This window comes from Rhinoraja longicauda, chromosome 20, assembly GCF_053455715.1.
Source record: "Rhinoraja longicauda isolate Sanriku21f chromosome 20, sRhiLon1.1, whole genome shotgun sequence".
NCBI classification, from domain to species: Eukaryota; Metazoa; Chordata; class Chondrichthyes; order Rajiformes; family Arhynchobatidae; genus Rhinoraja; species Rhinoraja longicauda.
Window position 1 is genome coordinate 14,949,355 of NC_135972.1, and position 14,533 is coordinate 14,963,887.

General features: G+C 46.8%; 1 protein-coding gene across 5 annotated transcripts in view; it reads right to left on the bottom strand.

Moving 5' to 3' along the window:
- The window catches only part of LOC144603581 (xylosyl- and glucuronyltransferase LARGE1), a 305,179-nt gene that overhangs the window by 72,795 nt on the left and 217,851 nt on the right, over positions 1 to 14,533 (bottom strand). For all 5 annotated transcript variants that reach the window (XM_078416998.1, XM_078416994.1, XM_078416995.1 and 2 more), the window contains exon 9: positions 5,280 to 5,405. In XM_078416998.1, coding sequence (XP_078273124.1) covers positions 5,280 to 5,405 — 126 coding nt within the window. The remainder of the gene's footprint in view (positions 1 to 5,279; positions 5,406 to 14,533) is intronic.

Genomic DNA, 14,533 nt, shown 5'->3' on the forward strand with positions numbered 1-14,533 from the left:
CTCCACTGATGTTCAACACCTGTGAAGTCCAACAAACAGCCACAAAATAATCAATGGGGACATCCAACCATGTTTCTTGGTGCTCTACACAGGTTTAGTTGCGCTGGTCCTTGGCCCACAATGGTAGGGGTGAAGTCCTGTCGTGATTGAACATTGATCGGCATTCTGAACTTGCTTCGAGTGAGCCCAGTGAATGATCATCGCATGAATACACTAACGCTGTCGTTAATATGGCACTGCCCATAAATACATGTATCACAAGTATCACAAAATGCTGGAGTAACTCAGCAGGTCAGGCAGCATCTAGGAGCGAGGGAATGGGTGACGGGCCTGGGCTCCATTCTGCAGTTCTAAGGGCACTGGCAGCTAAGCTTATCTCAGAGACACAGCATGGTAACAGACCCATTGGCCCACCGAGTCCGCGCCGACCAGCGATCCCTGCGCTCTAGCACAATCCTACACTCTAGGGGCCATTTACAATTTTTACCAAAGCCAATTAACCTACAAACCTGTACACCTTTGGAGTGTGGGATGAAACCGGAGAAAACTGCAGAAAACCCATGCGGTCACGGGGAGAATGTACAAACCCCAAACAGACAGCACCCGTAATCGGGATCGAACCCGGGTCTCTGGTGCTGTAAGGCAGCGGCTCTACTACTGCTGTACCTCCCTAGCACCCAGAAAACAAAGCATTGTCTCGTCTAATATCCCACTGGTTAACTCGAGCAATCAGTTCCTACTCAACAGCTATCATCCCTGGCGACTGAAGGGGCTGTAAAACCTTTCCAGTTTATAAACCAGATATTATGGATGATGTTGTTCGCAATGACAGGCCAATCTTTTTCTCTGCACTATTGCTAAACTCACACATGCGAGTCATACATAATCAAATTTATGATTATCTGTCAAGAGCAGTGTGATGCACATCAGATGTACTGGGTTCAGAGTCCCGGATTTCTATTCAGGACCTTGCTGAAATTATAGATGAAATGCCTGGTGCCCTTGAGAATAAACCCGCATAGTTAAATCACCAGATCTGCACAGTTTCTCATACAATTAGCCACAAAATGTTACAAATAAAATTACATTGACTTAAGATCATGGAAGCTTTTAGTGCAGACCTCATCTGATTCATCTTTTTTAACGTACTTTTGAGTACCTCTTGCGTTCAAATGCATTTTCTGATTTAAGTCACGAACAAGCTTGTCGCTGATAACTGCTGAGGTGGAATAGCTTTCCATTCAGCCTATCGTTCTGTGCTAGCTTTTATTGAAAGGACTGTTGGTTTTGTCACTTCCTTGGTTCTGAGATTCCACAGTAATAGCCTCTGTGTTCCACAATCACCCTCTGGGCTGCTGCACAACTCCACTCTCCCCTCTCCCCTCCCCTAACCCGCTCCATCAGGTTTTTTAAAATTGTTGTCTGCTTCATTCTATATGCGGGAGGAAACCGGAGCACCCAGGGAAAACCCACGCAGTCACGGGGAGAATGTACAAACTGCATACAGACAGGCACCCATAGTCAGGTTCGAGCACAGGTCTCTGGAGCTGTCAGACAGCAACTCTATCACTGCGCCGCCCCTAATTCTCTCTCCACTCTCAGTCCTGATGCAGGATTTTGACCCAAAACATTCCCCCTTCAGATGCCACTGAACCTGCTGAGTTCCCCCAACAGATTATTTGTGCTATTCACAAAATGCTGGAGTAACTCAGCAGGTCAGGCAGCATCTCGGGAGAGAAGGAATGGGTGACGTTTCGGGTCGAGACCCTTCTTCAGACTGATGTCGGGGGTGGGACAAAGGAAGGATATAGGTGGAGACAGGAAGATAGAGGGAGATCTGGGAAGGAGGAGGGGAAGGGAGGGACAGAGGAGCTATCTGAAGTTGGAGAAGTCGACGTTCATACCACCGGGCTGCAAACTGCCCAGGCGAAATATGAGGTGCTGCTCCTCCAATTTCCGGCGGGCCTCACTATGGCACTGGAGGAGGCCCATGACAGAGAGGTCAGACTGGGAATGGGAGGGGGAGTTAAAGTGCTGGGCCACCGGGAGATCAGTTGCGTTAATGCGGACCGAGCGCAGGTGTTCAGCGAAGCGATCGCCGAGCCTGCGCTTGGTTTCGCCGATATAAATAAGTTGACATCTAGAGCAGCGGATTAGATTATTTGTGCTGTTAGTTTCATTTCTCAGTTTCTACCCACAGATCTGAATTTTTCCAGGTGTTATTTCTACTAATACCTCAACACTCTTTCAATTAACTTTTTTATTAAAGCTGTTAGCAAACCGAGTAAGTTGAAAATGAGTGCAGTAACTGGGCCCTGGTGAGTGGGAAAGGAGAGTGGCAAACATTACCTAGTGAGTCAGAAGCTGAACGAATTACGAATTGTCAGTCAGTGGATTATTAGACTGTTACTGTAAGTAGACAAGAAATGCTATTGCTTGATATTGATGCCCCAATTTCTCTTAGTTTAGTTAGAAACATTAAAACATAGAAAAATAGGTACAGCAGTAGTTCATTGGGCCCTTTGAGCCAGCACCGCCATTCATGATCATGGCTAATCATCTAAAATCAGTCTCCCGTTCCTGCTTTTTCCCCATATCCCTTGATTCCTTTAGGCCTAAGAGCTATATCCAACTCTCTATTGAATACATCCAGTGAATTGGCCTCTACTTCCTTCTGTGGCAAAGAATTCCACAGATTCACAACTCACTGGGTCAAAACTTTTTTCCTCATCTCAGTCCTAAATGTCCTACTCCTTATTCATAAAATGTTATCCCCTGGTTCTGGACTACCCCAAAACCAGGAACATTTTTCCTGCATCTAGCCTGTCCAATCCTTTAAGAATTTTATATGTTTCAATAAGAGCCCCTCTCATCCTTCTAAATTCCAGAGAATACAAGCCCAGTCAACCCATTCTTTCATCATATGTCAGTCCCGCCATCCCGGGAATTAACCTGGTGAACCTACGTTGCACTCCCTCAATAACAATAACGTCCTTCCTCAAATTAGGAGACCAAAACTGCACACAATACTCCAGGTGTGGTCTCACCGGAGCCCAGTACAACTGCAGTAGAACCTCCTTGGCCCTAAACTCAAATCCACTCGCAATGAAGGCCAACGTGCCATTAGCTTTCTTCACAGCCTGCTGTACCTGCACGATTACTTTCAGTCACTGATGTACAAGCACACCCAGGTCTTGTTGCACCTCCCCTTTTCCTAATCTGACACCATTCAGATAATAATAATCTGCTTTCCTGTTCTTGCCACCAAAGTGAATACCCTCACATTTATCCACATTATACTGCATCTGCCATGCATCTGCCCACTCACCCAACCTATCCAAGTCACCCTGCAGCCTCATAGTATCGTTATCGCAGCTCACACTGTCACTCAGCTTTGAGTCATCCACAAACTTGGAGATGTCACATTTAATTCCCTCGTCTAAATCGTTAATATATATATTGTAAATTACTGGGGTCCCAGCACTGAGCTTTGTGGCACCCCACTAGTCACTGCTTGCCATTCTGAAAAGGACCCGTTAATTTGTCCTCTTTGCTTCCTGTCTGCCAACCAGTTCTTTATCCATGTCAATACCCTGCCCCCAATACCATGTGCTCTAATTTTGCACACTAATCACTTGTGTGGGACCTAATCAAAGGCTTTTTGAAAGTCCAGATACACCACATCCACTGGCTCTCCCTTATCCATTCTACTTGTTACATCCTCAAAAAAATTCCAGAAGATTAACCAAGCATGATTTCCCCTTCATAAATCCATGCTGACTTTGACTGATCCTGTAACTGATTTCTAAATGCGCTGCTACAACATCTTTAATAATTGACTCAAGCATCTTCCCCACTATCAATGTAAGGTTAACTGGTCTATAATTCCCTATTTACTCTCTCCCTCCTTTCTTAAGTCCCTAGGAACTGATCTAGAGTCGAGAGAACATTGGAAAATGATCACCAATGCATTCACGATTTCTACGGCCACCTTCTTGAGTACTCTGGGATGCAGAGCATCGGGCCCTGGGGATTTATCTGCCTTCAGTCCCAATAGTTTTCCTAACACCATTTCCCGACTAATGTGGATTCCCTTCAGTCCCTCCCACTAGATCCTCAGTCCCCTAGTATTTCTGGGAGATTGTTTATGTCTTCCTTAGTGAAGACAGAACTAAAGTACTTGTTTAACTGTTCTGCCATTTTCTTGTTTCCCATTATCAATCCATCCGTCTCTGACTGTAAGGGACCTACATTTGTCTTCACTAATCTTTTCCCTGTTACATAAGCTTTTACAGTCAGTTTTTATATTCCCCGCAAGCTTTCTTTCATGCTCTTTTTTCCCCCTCTTAATTAACCCCTTTGTCCTCCTCTGTTGAGTTCTAAATTTCTCCCAGTCCTCCGGTTTGCTGCTTCCTCTGGCCAATATACCTTCTCATACCCATCTCATACCTGCAAAGTCTCCTTTCTTTAAATTCAGGACCCTAGTCTCTGAATTAAACCTGTCACTCTCCATCCTAATGCAGAATTCCACCATATTATGGTCACTGGGGCTTTGCACAACAAGATCGCTAACTAATCCTTCCTCATTACACAATTTAGAGATGCCGTAAGGAAACAGGCCCTTCGGCCCACCGAGTCCACACTGGCCGGCAATCCCCATACACTAGCATTATCACTATCACTATCATTACCAAAGACAATTAACCTACAAACCTGTACATCTTTGGAGTGTGGGAGGAAACTGAAGCACCCGGAGAAAACCCACGCGGTCACGTACAAGCTCCGTACAGACAGCATCCGCAGTCAGGATCGAACCCGGGACTCTGGCGCTGTAAAGCAGCAACACCGCTGCGCCACTATGCCGCCCCTAAAGGGCCTGTTGCCCCGAAGGGCTTGCTTCCATGCTGTATCTCTGAACTAAACTAAAATGTTCGGCACAAACATTGTGGACCTATGGGTCTGTTCTTGTGCTGCGCTGTTCTATTGTAAAAAGACTCTGGAGATTTTGTGGAGCAGTCACGCCAGGCTTCAGTAATGCAGAAGGCAAAGAAAGAGACGGTCTTATCTCAGAAAGAGAAATTCCACTCTCTTGAAATTGTTTTGAGAGTCATCGACATCCACTTTACATTTTGACCTGACACGTGCGTTTCGTACATAATGGGTTAGGACAGCATTTCACCAAGGTCTCGCTCGGTCTCTGACAATCAAATCTGACTTTGGGAGGCTGTCAGAGGCTCACTCCGCCACCTGACACAGCCCTCCTCAGCCGTGGACCTTACCTTGAGATCCGACACGTCCTTGTAGCACTGCTCGGAGCGCGTGTGATCCGACAGCTGGACGTTCCAGAAGCATGGAAGCTGGTACACCAGGAAAGGATTCTGCTTGATGACGGCATTGAAGATGTCCTGAGCAGGAGAAAGGGAAGAAACTGGGATTAGTGAAGGAATTGTGGAGAGGCTGAAAGGACAATACTTGAACAGAGGCCATCTCGTGTACTGTTAACATGCAGGAACTCAACGTCTCAAATAAAAGGCGCAATTGTTTACCTTCAATTTATTAAAACAGCACAAATTACTGCTCCTCAGGATTGTATCAAAATCAAAAATCAGTTTGCGGGTAAACAGAGACATCAGGAAGGTTACGGGAATCTGGGCCTTGATTGTACACAGCATGAAATAGCGATTCTTTCGTTGCAATTTTACAGAGATTGCACCTGGATCACTGTGTACAGTTTTAGTCTCCACATTTAAGGTTGTGTCTAATATAAGACTACAAGTCACTGTGTGTGAGGGGTGGCTGCGTACAAGAGGGAGGTCAGCGGGCGAGATAGGGGGCGATCACGGGAGGGGGGGGTCACGGGCAAGAGGGGAGCCGTGGGAGAGGGGGGGCCGAGGGCGCGGGGCGGACCACGGGTGAGAGGGGGGGCTGCAGCGTGGGGCAGTTACGGGCGAGAGGGGAGGGCCGAGGACAAGAGGGGGCCGTGGGTGAGGGTGGGCTTGCAGGGTGGTAGGGGAGGCGCGTGCAAGGAGATGCGCGGGCGCGGGCGAGAGAGAGAGAGAGTGTGAGAGAGGGCGTGTTTGAGACAAAGTGGGCGTGTGAGGGTGCGGATGTGCGGGAGGGCGTGGTGTGTGTCAGGGGTTGTGTGGAAGACGGGGGTGTGGGAGTGGTCAATAGACAATAGGTGCAGGAGGAGGCCATTCGGCCCTTCGAGCCAGCACCGCCATTCAATGTGATCATGGCTGATCATTCTCAATCAGTACCCCGTTCCTGCCTTCTCCCCATACCCACTGACTCCGCTATCCTTAAGAGCTCTATCTAGCTCTTTCTTGAATGCATTCAAAGAATTGGCCGCCACTGCCTTCTGAGGCAGAGAATTCCACACGTCCCGTGGTCCTGTGTGGGGGAAGTTGTGTGTGGGGGAAGTTGTGTGTGGGGGAAGTTGTGTGTGGGGGAAGTTGTGTGTGGGGGAAGTTGTGTGTGGGGGAAGTTGTGTGTGGGGGAAGTTGTGTGTGGGGGAAGTTGTGTGTGGGGGAAGTTGTGTGTGAGAGAGATGGGCGTGAGAGGGAATGTGAGGGGGAGTGAGAGAGGGTATGTGCCAGGGCTTGCGGAAGAGGGACCCAGTGAAATGATGAGACAAAGAGACAGAAACTGCAGTAGTGTACGGGAGAACTGGCAGAGGACAGTAAGGTATTACTGCTCCTTTACCACTCGTGTAGAATGAGTTTCAAAGCCAATAAATCACCTCTTGATGTTCAACGACTGCTATGATGCAAGTAAATATTACGGCCAATTGCCTAAACCTTTCCATGTAAGTGTAATTGCTGATACCTGGAACAATCTTTAATCCTTCTCCCTCGAGATTAAGGATATCCTTCCTGTGGTGAGTCGATCAGGCCAGTGCAGATGGGCAGTGGGCCATGACAAGCAACATCAGTACAAGCTATGATTATAGCCTGTAATAACAGCAGCACGACAGAGTTCAGAGCAGTTTGTCCATGACTGCTCGGTTACTCAATGTCTGGAGGCCTGTATCTCTCCTCCGCTACTCACTGCTTCAGTCCTACCTACCACCAATCCATCCGCTCTGAAATCTGAATGCCTAATATTACTTTGGGCCCAGTATCTGAGGATGGGATGTGCTGCCGCTGGAGAGGGGTCCAGAGGAGGTTTACGTGAACGATCCCAGGAATGAGTGGGTTAACCAATGATGAACGTTTGACAGCGTCGGTCCTCTCTACCTGCTGGAGTTTGGAAGGATGAGGGGGTACACCTCATTTAAACTTACAGAGTAGTGAAAGGCTTGGATAGAGTGGATGTGGAGAGGATGTTTCCATTAGTGGGAGAGTCTAGGATCAATAGACAATAGACAATAGGTGCATGAGGAGGCCATTCGGCCCTTCGAGCCAGCACCGCCATTCAATGTGATCATGGCTGATCATTCTCAATCAGTACCCCGTTCCTGCCTTCTCCCCATACCCCCTGACTCCGCTATCCTTAAGAGCGCTATCTAGCTCTCTCTTGAATGCATTCAGAGAACTGGCCTCCACTGCCTTCTGAGGCAGAGAATTCCACAGATTCACAGCTCTCTGACTGAAAAGGTTTTTCCTCATCTCAGTTCTAAATGGTCTACCCCTTATTCTTAAACTGTGGGCCCTTGTTCTGGACTCCCCCAACATTGGGAACATGTTTCCTGCCTCTAACGTGTCCAACCCCTTAATAATCTTATACGTTTCGATAAGATCTCCTCTCATCCTTCTAAATTCCAGTGTATACAAGCCTAGTTGCTCCAGTCTTTCAACATATGACAGACCCCCCATTCCGGGAATTAACCTAGTAAACCTACGCTGCACGCCCTCAATAGCAAGAATATCCTTCCTCAAATTCCTTCCTCTGAGGTCATAGTCTCAGAAAATAAAAGGGCGTTCCTTTAGGAAAGAGATGAGGAGAAGATTCTTTTGTCAGAGGGTGGTGAATCTGTGGGATTCATTGCCACAGAAGGCTGTGGCGGTCAAGTCAATGGATATTTTGAAGGCAGAGATAGATAGATTCTTGATTAGTACGGGTGTCAGGGGTTATGGAGCGAAGACAGGAGAATGGGGTCGAGAGGGAGAGATGGTTCAGCCATGCTTCAATGAGGAAATAGACTTGATGGGCCGAATGGCATCATTCTACTCCTTTCAGTTATAAACTTATGAACTTCACTTGGCTGCGTGGTTTCTTCAAGTCATGTGGCACGGTGGCGCAATGGTAGAGTTGCTGCCTTACAGCGCCAAAGGCCCGGGCTCGATACTGACTACAGGTGCTGTCCGTACGGAGTTTGAACGTTCTCCCCATTCTCTCCGGGATCTCTGGTTTTCTCCCACACTCCAAAGATATACAAGTTTGTAGGTTTGTAATTGGCTTTGGTAGAATTGTAAATTGTCCCTATAATGCGTGGCATAGTGTAAGCATGTGGGGATCGCTGGTCGACACGGACTCGTGGGGCGAAGGGCCTGTTTCCGCGCTGTATCTCTAAACTGAACTAAATGTTCCCCACCTCTTATTTGTCATTGGAGGGGAAGCCTGTCAAAATGGGTCGACTGGGCTCATATTCACTGGAATTCAGAAGGGTGAGAAGGGATCTTATAGAAACATGTAAAATACTTAAGGGATTGGACAGGCTAGATGCAGGAAAAATGTTCCCGATGTTGGGGGAGTCCAGAACCAGGGGTCACAGTTTAAGAATAGGGGGCATTAAGAATTTAGGACTGAGATGAGGAAAAACATTTTCACCCAGAGGGTTGTGAATCTGTGGAATTTTCTGCCACAGAAGGCAGTGGAGGCCAATTCACTGGATGTATTCAAGAGAGAGTTGGATACAACTCTTAGGGCTAACGGAATCAAGGGATATGGGGAGAAAGCAGGAACAGGGTACTGATTCTGGATGATCAGCCATGATCATATTGAATCGCGGTGCTGGCTCAAAGGGCCGAATGGCCTACTTTTGCACCTATTTTCAATGTTTCTATGTTTCTATGTCAATCATTCCCCGGGAGACAACATTCTCCAGCTCCCCTCTCAGGGAGCATCAGTACACTGGCCTCTTTCAACACTCCACTGTTAGCAAGCATACAGTCCCTGGTGTCCTGCCTTCAAGGAGACCTGATTGGCACTCTGATTGGCGAGTCGGTGTTTCTCCTTCAGGGAGATTTCAATTCACTGACTGGTGCCACAAGAATAAAATGTTTGAATTTTTTACATTAACTCCACTCAGAACACAGGGAGCCATTTTCCTTCATCTTCCCCCAATCGATGGCCTACTGGGAAGGGGATGATTCATATCTCCTGAGTCAGCAGTGCCTGGAGCCTGTTCCTTTCCCAGGTCCACACCATTAAGAGCGCATAAATGCAAATTTAATGAATCGCTGCAAGCCTTCCAGCCTCATCTCTCTCGTCCCTGTAGCTGTGGAGGATCTATCTTTGGTGCGGGAGATGGTTAGTGAAGGTGTTGTGACTGTGGGGTTTGATTTATTCACAAAATGCTGGAGTGACTCAGCAGGTCAGGCAGCATCTCAGGAGAGAAGGATCGCCACCAAAACTAATTCAGCGCTTGGCAGAAACATACAACTATTCAGTAATGCAAGTGTCACTGCATCCGTTAGTGGGCATGTTGGTATGTCCAGAGCTTCTGAAAAATGAAGTGTAAGTCAGGGGACTGTCTTGATGTATTCAAGAGAGAGTTAGATATAGCTCTTAGGGCTAACGGAATCAAGGGGTATGGGGAGAAAGCAGGAACGGGGTACTTATTTTGAATGATCGGCCATGATCATATTGAATGGCGGTGTTGGCTCAAAGGGCCGAATGGCCTAATCCTGCAGCAATTTTCTATCTTTCTATGACTGCTCTACCAGGTCCTTTCCTACCAGGTCCATGGCAGGCAGGTGCACCTGTTTAGCTGAGGCAGAGAATGAGGGGCATTGGTAGGTTGAATGGCAGAAATCGTCTCCACACAACGGAGGAGTCAAATTCTGGGTGACGCTGGTTTAGCTTGAAGGGCAGGAAGTGGACCTAAGAAAGTACGTTACCACTCAGGGGATGGTTGGAATCTGGACGCGCTGCCTCAAGAGTCGAGAGTGTTTTATTGTCATATGTACCAAACAGAACAATCAAATTCTTACTTCTATATATATCTATATAAAAAACTTGGCAAGGCCAGCAGCATAATTAATCAGCATTATCAAAGCTGAGTCGCACCCTGGCCACTCCCTCTTCTCCCGTCTCCCATCAGGCAAAAGGTATAGAAGTGTGAAAACGCACATCTCCAGATTCAGAGGCAGTTCGTATCAGGCAACTGAGCCATCCTACCAGACAGCAGTACTTTACCAGGCCCTTTACTAGCTTTACCTTGCGCTTAAAGTTATTCCCTTCGCATGTATCTGCACACTGTGAATGGCTCGATTGCAATCAAGCATTGTCTTTTCGCTGGCTGGATAGCCCGCAACAAAAGCTTTTCACTGTACCTCGGTTCACGTGAAAATAAACAAAAATGGAAACTGAACTGAAAAAAATGGAATATATATAATATATATACATACACACAAACAAGTTAACAACAAGTCTACTGCATGTAGTTCAGAGCTCATTTGGAGATTGTAGTGTTTATTAGCCTGATGGCTGTAGGGAAGAAGCTGTTCCTGAACCTGGACGTTACAGTTTTCAAGCTCCTGTACCTTCTTCCCAATGGCAAGAGTGAAGTGAGTGTGTGGCCAGGGTGGTGTGGGTGTCTGATGATGCCGGCTGCCTTTTTGAGGCAGCAACTCCTGTATTTCCTGCGTTCAAATGATTTTGTTTGTATTATTTACACTTGGTACATTTATAAAGTCAGTCAGTTTGAAACTAAAAAACCCGCCGACTGAAACGTGATACATTATCGCCTTGTATCTTATTTTGTGCTCTGGTATGTTTGTCCCCCGATGGACAAAATGAATCCATCACATTTTGTTTGCACAGACACCGGTCGGTATTCATATTCGTATTAAGCCAACACAGGAGTTCATTAACATGGCTGATGACCAGAGCAATGGAATGTTTTAAGCACAAGCATCATGAAATGCCCCAAAGTAACAGTGGTTTATGAAACCTGCAATATCAACCCTTTCTATCTTCCCAGGAAAACAAAGCGTCTTTGATTCACTATAATCAAAGATAGGCCTCCCAGATGATTCGGCCGTTCCAGCTGAAAGATATTTCATGAATAAAAACACCACAAAATGGGAGTACTGGAATAAGATTGTGGCATTATTAACCAGGAAATGCATTGTGCGTGTGAAAAATTACTGTGTAGGAAGGAACTGCAGATGCTGGTTTAAACCGAAGGTAAAGACACAAAATGCCGGAGTAACTCAGCGGGACCGGCAACATCTCTGGAGAGAAGGAATGGGTGACGTTTCGGGTCGAGAACCTTCTTCAGACATGCACTGAAGAAAGGTCTCGACCTGAAACGTCACCCATGCCTTCTCTCCAGGGACGCTGCATGGCCCGCTGAGTTACTACGGCATTTTGTGTCTTTATCTTCTGAAACATTACTGCCATGCTTCATTGCACCTGCTCTGGGGTTGACTCCTGCATTCCGGCACGACTTGGGAACACAGTCTGACCTCCCTTCCTGCTTCAGTGCCAATGACTCAGAGGCCTGGCTCTCAGCAGTGTCCTCACAGCTCCGCACTGCAGTGGGAGTTTCTGGGCAACTTCATGCAGAACACAAAAGGCAGCTCCACCATTAAAGGGACCAGAAACGTTTTATTAAATTCCCTTCAGTTACTCTTAAAGTGTGTGTTTCCGTGGCGGGATGGGGATGAGAATTTGAGGTCTGTGTCAGTGTGTCAGGAGAGAGCGAAGAGGGAGTGGTGAAGCCGTAACGTCTATTTGTTTGTTCTTTTGAGTTCTTCTTGTGCCAACTTGCAGGCTGAACAGGGTCGTACAGCACGGAAACAGGCCCTTTGGCCCAACTTCCCCATGCCGACCAAGATATTCCATCCACACTGGGCCCACCTGCCCACATTTGGCTGATATCCCTCTAAACTTTTCCTATTCATGTTTAGTTTAGTTTAGAGACACAGCACGGAAACAGGCCCTTCGGCCCACCGAGTCCGCGCCGACCAGCGATCCCCACACACTAACGCTATCCTACACACTAGGGACGATTTACAATTTTACCAAGCCAATTAACCTACAAACCTATACGCCTTTGGAGTGTGGAAGGAAACCAAAAATCTCAGAGAAAACCCACACAGGTCACGGGGAGAACGTACAAACTCCGTACAGTCAGCACCGGTAGTCAAGATCGAATCCGGGTCTCTGGCGCTGAAAGGCGGTAGCTATACCACTGTTCCACCCTTGCAGCGTGTTTGTTTGTTTTTATGTGTATGTATTGTGTGTATGTATGTTTATGGATATATATTTTCTATGTGTGTGCGTATGTAGGTACGTGTATATATACACACTCACTGAACGTTAATTTCTCGTTTATTATATTGTTTACAGAGTACTTTGTTGACATATTTTGTTGTGCTGCTGCAAGTAAGACTTTCATTGTCCTATCTGGGACATACGACAATACAACATTCTTGACTCTTGATCACAAAGTCTTTCTGCAGCACCTGAATCCTAGATTGGTTGACACTTCACACGCACGCACGCACGCACACACACTTCAAAGTGTAAATGCACTTTGGAGTTGCCTTGTTACTTTCTGTCGGGTGGGGTGGGGGAGAGGGGGAGGGAATGCGCAGCTGGAAAGGCAGAAAGATCCACAGCTGCGAGAGCCTTTTAAAGGTAGAGATAGAGAGATAGAAAGAGAGAGGTAGAGAGAGGTAGAGAGAGAGAGGTAGAGAGAGAGAGGAACACAATGGTGGGGAGGACAAGAGATAAATAATGAAAGGTCTGGGAGATTTAAAATGTGCAGAGATATAGATGTCCCTTTCATTGTTATCAATCGATTATGAGATGAGGGATATTCTGCACATCTTAATTTCATTTTCAGGTTCAGTGGTTTCATCATGGCTCCATCAGGGACCCCTCACAATCATGGCAAGTGGCCAAATGCTGTGGCTCCAACAGTCTTGTTTCAGCACTTTCATTCCCCTGGGTGTGGGGTGGGCGAGAAGGCAGTTTCAAAAAACGAGCAGAAAAAATGTCACAACAATTTTGTGTGGCACGGTGGCGCAGCGGTAGAGCTACTGCCTTACAGCGTACGATCCTGATTATGGGTTCTGTCTGTATGCAGTTTGTACGTTCTCCCCGTGACCTGTGTGGGTTTTCTCCGAGTTCTTCGGCTTCCTCCCGCACTCCAAAGATGTATAGGTTTGTAGGTTAATTGGCTCGGTATCATTGTAAATTGTCCCTCGTGTGTGTAGGGTGGTGTTAATGTGCGGGGATCGCTGGGCGGTGCCGACCCGGTGGGCCGAAGGGCTTGTTTCCGCGCTGTATCTCTAAACTAAACTAAAACATTAAACTAAGTTGTCCTACTTCAATGGTAGTTGGAAAACAAACCAAAGGATGTTCTAATTCACTGACAGCAACAGGAAGAAGAATTAGGACTTCAAATCCGTCCCACCACTCAATTATATCACAGCTGATTTGTACCTCAGAATCTTGCATCCATTTTTGCTTCATACTTTTACATGCCCTTTCCTAAAACACGGAAATACCAATTGACCGATTATCCCACACTATTGGAGAAGAGGTTTTCAAACTTTGACCATGATTTAACATGGGTCGCCTGATTTTTAATAATAATAATAATAATACATTTTATTTATATAGCGCTTTTCATATACTCAAAGACGCTTTACAGAGATTTTGAGAACATAGGGAAATTAATAAATAGATAAATAAGTAAATAAATAAATGAACAGAGAAAGGAGACAGTAGGTGAGGTGACCTTCAGTGGTTGAAGGCAGTACTGAACAGGTGAGACTTCAGCGATGTTTTGAATGTGGTGAGTGTGGGGGAGTCTCTAACGGTTTGGGGTAGTGAGTTCCATAGGGTGGGAGCAGCGATGGAGAAAGCCCTGTCCCCCCAGGATCTGAGTTTAGTCCGGATGTGGGGGGATAGGAGATTGGCAGCGGCAGAGCGGAGGGTGCAGGTGGGAGTGTGCCTGTGGAGGAGGTCGGTCAGGTAGGATGGGGCCAGGTTATGGAGGGCTTTGTAGGTATGAGGAGGATTTTGTACTGGATTCTCTGGGGGATGGGGAGCCAGTGGAGTTTATAAAGGACGGGGGTGATATGGTCACGGATCGAGGTGTGTGTGAGTAGACGGGCAGCGGAGTTTTGAATGTATTGAAGTTTATTGATGATTTTTGAGGGTGCGCCATAGAGGAGGCTGTTGCAGTAGTCCAGACGGGAGGTGATGAAGGCGTGGATGAGGGTTTCTGCAGCTGTGGAGGAGAGGGATGGACGGAGACGGGCAATGTTTTTGAGGTGGAAGAAGGCTGTTTTTGTGATGTGTTTGATGTGTTTGTCGAAGGAGAGGGTTTGATCAAGGATGATTCCAA